Here is a 1,504-nt window from a genome sequence, read left to right on the forward strand (position 1 = left end):
CTCAAATAAAGTAAAGCATGCTTAATGAATGAAAATCAAATAACAATTATGTCTGTCCAATAATCATAAAGGAAAACATTTACTGTTTATCTTGCAAAACAAAAAACAATTAATCAATTACACCTGGATAAATCAAATCAAATCAAATTTATTTACATAGCCCTTCGTACATCAGCTAATATCTCGAAGTGCTGTACAGAAACCCAGCCTAAAACCCCAAACAGCAAGCAATGCAGGTGTAGAAGCACGTAAATTAAGAAAACGAATTAAATTAAACTCACGTTTATACTTTACATAAAGCAAATTCTTCGTTCTCATCAAATGGCCATTTTATGGTTGCTAGGCAGAAAGACCATTGACACGGAAAACGTCCAAAGTAAAAAAAATTCTGTTGCACTGGGGAAGTGACGTTCCTGTGTCGTCAGGTCTGTGTTGATTTTCTTGTGTTGACTGGGGAGCTTGGAGGACGGCAAGAGGGAGCAGGTATGTTTTTGTTCACCTATCCCCAGAAAATAAAGCCAATAACAGATTAAATCGATATATTCTGTCACCTACTTGTTAAAGGTCGAATATTGCACAAAAACGGACGTCCCAAACGGCAAAGTAGGCGTAGGCTACATTCTGGAAAGGAAGAATCGTCACCCTTTTACCCCCTCCCTAACAGACAACCATGACGATTCTTCCTAAGAAGAAGCCGAACTCGAGTGTCGATGTTTCGGACCACCCGGACGAAACTGACAGAAGAAGTGGCTCTGACACGCATCAACATCCTCACGGAGGTCGTACAGGTGCAAGACCAAGGGCCTCGCCGCCGCCGCCATGGTCGTATCATCCCGCTCCACCTTCGACAAGGGAAGATAGACGGAACGAGGCTAGCTCTCGGCCGCAGCAGGCCTCGCCTCCTCCCATGGGTTCAGGCTCTCCTGTTGGACCTGGAGATGGGAATGGAGGAATAACATGCGTTACTGGGACACGCGGGGAACTGTCATGCAGCATTTGCTGTGGTGGAGGAATTGGAAGTTGCTGTTTGGGACCCGGTCTGAGTAAAAGGCGAAGACAAGCAACCTGCACTGGTGTGGCTGGTGGTGGAACACCTGGTGTAGTTGGAGGTGGCGGCGGAGGTCCCAGTGCTGATTCGGAGGAAGGTGCGGGTTACAACAGTGAAGACGAGTACGAGAATGCTTCGAGACTGCAGTCTGAGGACCTAGCGACAGTAGAGCAGGTAAACCAGTGTAAAATGTAGCGTCTTTTAGAATCCTAGAGTGAAAGACTAATCTCTAACAAGTATGCTCAGCATGCCAGAACATCCCATTACAAGTCAGAATGTTGAGTAAACTTGAAAGTAGCTGACTTTACTAGGGTATTAGGCGGGTAAACTTAACATTGCTTTTAGAGCAGAACGTGCTGAATAAAACAAGACTCCCAGAAGCACAGTGCACATTGTTTCATTTATGTAGGCTTTACCATTGTTGAGATATTATGGCAGGTAGCCTAGTGGTTAAAA

General features: G+C 44.9%; 1 protein-coding gene across 1 annotated transcript; it reads left to right on the forward strand.

The window, feature by feature from the left end:
• Positions 1-670: 670 nt before the first annotated feature.
• On the forward strand, positions 671-1,222 carry LOC129829335 (OTU domain-containing protein 5-A-like; the record flags this gene model as incomplete). The annotated part of the gene is made up of 1 exon (XM_055891004.1): positions 671-1,222. A coding segment is annotated over exon 1 (552 nt), but the record flags the coding sequence as incomplete, so codon positions are not given.
• Between the last annotated feature and the right edge of the window lie 282 nt (positions 1,223-1,504).

The sequence above is a fragment of the Salvelinus fontinalis genome, chromosome 31 (assembly GCF_029448725.1).
Source record: "Salvelinus fontinalis isolate EN_2023a chromosome 31, ASM2944872v1, whole genome shotgun sequence".
Classification (NCBI taxonomy): domain Eukaryota; kingdom Metazoa; phylum Chordata; class Actinopteri; order Salmoniformes; family Salmonidae; genus Salvelinus; species Salvelinus fontinalis.